Source organism: Mandrillus leucophaeus, unplaced genomic scaffold, assembly GCF_000951045.1.
Source record: "Mandrillus leucophaeus isolate KB7577 unplaced genomic scaffold, Mleu.le_1.0 Scaffold856, whole genome shotgun sequence".
NCBI lineage: Eukaryota > Metazoa > Chordata > Mammalia > Primates > Cercopithecidae > Mandrillus > Mandrillus leucophaeus.
The window spans coordinates 269,630-272,410 of NW_012109319.1; the positions used below are offsets into that span (position 1 = coordinate 269,630).

The window sequence follows — 2,781 nt, forward strand, 5'->3', positions numbered from 1 at the left end:
GAACTGGCCACCAACCATGGAGCTGTGCTTCCTGGTGCCCTGGACTACAGGCTAAGAGAAGATGACCTGTTCTAGGCTGGTAGAAGCTTGTTCGCATATCCCCATTTACAGGTTCTGTAGATCCTTGTGGCGGGTGAGATTTCCACAATATCATTAGCTTTCTGGTAAAAAGTTGAAGTGAACTCTGCTCCATTATCACTTTGGAAGATACCTAGGGCAGCCAGCAAGCAGAAAAAAATATTTTCTGGTATGTAACCTTAGTTGCAGTTAGAAGATAGTCTCAGGGCACAAATATTGATCAAGGTGTACAGATGTGTAACATTCAGTACAAACTCTGACTTTGACCTACCAATAACATAAGCAATCTACCTGCTCTGATATCATTAAAGCATTTGTTGTGATTGCCTGGTTACTACATTCTGATGTCTCATAATTTGGTATTCAAGAAATAGAAAAATAGATGAAAACTGACTTTCAGTTCTTATGAGTATCTTCAGCCTTGACTATTTTGCATGCAAATGCAGTGGTCTTCAAATGTTTGCTTTGATCATGCTTACAATGAGATCTATATTTATTTTATTGGCTCATTTCAAAAATCTAGAAAAAAGTATTTATAAAGACATATGTGGTACTTATTTTTATATACTGTGTTATACAAACACTACACATATACTCAGCTGTCAACATTTGTCATTCTACACATTAGTCCAAAATTGTGAGCAAGAATTTGGTTGAAATCATTGACTCCTTTTAAAATTAACTATGAAAGATCTAATTGGGAAATCTCATTAGCCAAATTTTCTTGAAGTATTATTGACAGTAATTGTCCTTTATTATTCTTTCATTATTCTAAAATCAGCTTTATTTTTCTTAAATTACTTATTTCAGAGAACTTACATGCTATGTTAAACATGAGAAAATGTGCTTTCATTGTGAAGAAGTGTATATGGTCATTTTTGTAACACAGAGAGCTTTTAAGACAAGTTCACTAAACATATTCTGGATGTTATTGGATATCTACTAAAAGAAATTATTCTAAAAATAAATGCAAAGATGAAAATATATTTCTCTAAGTGTCTAATAGCATTAATAGCATTCCAGCATTTTATTCTGACAAAGCAGGAAAGTAAAATTTGAATGGAATAACAAGTTTGAAACATGATAAATTGTGGTCTTTTCTTTGGAGGCATATAGGTCACTGAAGGCATATGACCAAAACCTCAGAACTAGGATGACTCTTCTAGGTGGTAATCAGTGAGGATCCTGGGGGATGGAAGTACCCAAGAATGTCATTGATTCCTGTTATAATTCAGAAAAACCCAAAGAACAGTACATAAGATCCAAAATTTTTTTTATAAGACTTTATTATTTAGAGAAGTTCTAGGTTGACAGCAAAATTAAGAAGAAGGTACAGAGATTTCCATCCTCCCTCTGTCCCAACACTTGTATAGCCTCCTCAATTAACTATGCAACCCATCCCCAAGAAGGATACATTTTCTACAGTTGATGAGCCTACATTGGCACCACATTGACACTATGGGTTCTAAACTTTTTAAAGCAGGGTTTTTTTTTCTTTCTTTTGTTCTTTTATCATAGGATTACAGAGTGAATATCTTTCTTCGCCAGAAATGGAATGATCCCCGCCTCGCGTACAGTGAGTATCCTGACGACTCTTTAGACCTCGACCCCTCCATGTTGGACTCCATTTGGAAACCTGATTTATTCTTTGCCAATGAAAAGGGTGCCAACTTTCATGAAGTCACTACAGACAACAAATTGCTAAGAATTTTCAAAAATGGAAATGTTCTTTATTCAATAAGGTGAGTCGTGGACTTAAATTGCCAATTTCAGTGAAATAGAATATCATGGTGTTTTGTTGGTTAGTTTGTTTGTTTGGTGACAGTTTTGAAATTTTTGAGCAAGTGCTATCATTATCGCACTTCAGTTCCTCTAATATACCCTTTCCCAAATATGTCTGATCAACAGTAACAGACCCAAGTCCTAGATTCAGGAACTATATAAATAATTCTTGGAAATCCACTTTTAAAACAAATGGCCCTGGTGATTCTTAATATCAGCCAGGTTGTCAGGAATCTTAAAAGCAAAGTGAAAGGCATCAGAATCATACATTGTGATAATATTTTTATGTATATGTGTCTTCTTCAAATATGTATATGTTAAGAAATGTTTAGGTTTGCTCATCTGAGATCCATTTTACATAGATTATTTTTCTGGAATATGTTTTTATAAAATATCCTTGAGCTTCTCTGGTTGTTCTTTTGCATGTTTCCCCCAGCTGTTCAATTTTCATCCTTTCTAACATGCTGCAAAGTGGTGATTTGTTGATAAACTTTGAACAAGGCAGGAAAGAAAAGAATCACTATATTACGTGAAGGTGCATGACAAAACTTTTATCAAGATCCCTAGAAAAGATCTTATTTACATTTATGTTCCTCATTATTGACTTATCAAAAGAGTATATAGCATTTAAAAAAAATACCAATACTGAATAATAATTAATATCAAACCATAAACACTAATAAAAATATTTTGACAGTGGAACTCTAGGATACATGTAACTTCAGCAGTTCATTAAATATGAAAGAAGTTTAGGCTGGGCGCTATGGCTCAAGCCTGTAATCCCAGCACTTTGGGAGGCCGAGACAGGCGGATCACGAGGTCAGGAGATCGAGACCATCCTGGCTGACACGGTGAAACCCCGTCTCTACTAAAAAATACAAAAAACTAGCCGGGCGAGGTGGCGGGCGCCTGTAGTCCCAG

The 2,781-nt window shown here is 35.2% G+C and overlaps 1 protein-coding gene across 2 annotated transcripts in view; it reads left to right on the forward strand.

The window, feature by feature from the left end:
- The window catches only part of GLRA3 (glycine receptor, alpha 3), a 206,236-nt gene that overhangs the window by 119,857 nt on the left and 83,598 nt on the right, over nucleotides 1-2,781 (forward strand). For both annotated transcript variants that reach the window (XM_011968674.1, XM_011968675.1), the window contains exon 4: nucleotides 1,597-1,820. In XM_011968674.1, coding sequence (XP_011824064.1) covers nucleotides 1,597-1,820 — 224 coding nt within the window. The remainder of the gene's footprint in view (nucleotides 1-1,596; nucleotides 1,821-2,781) is intronic.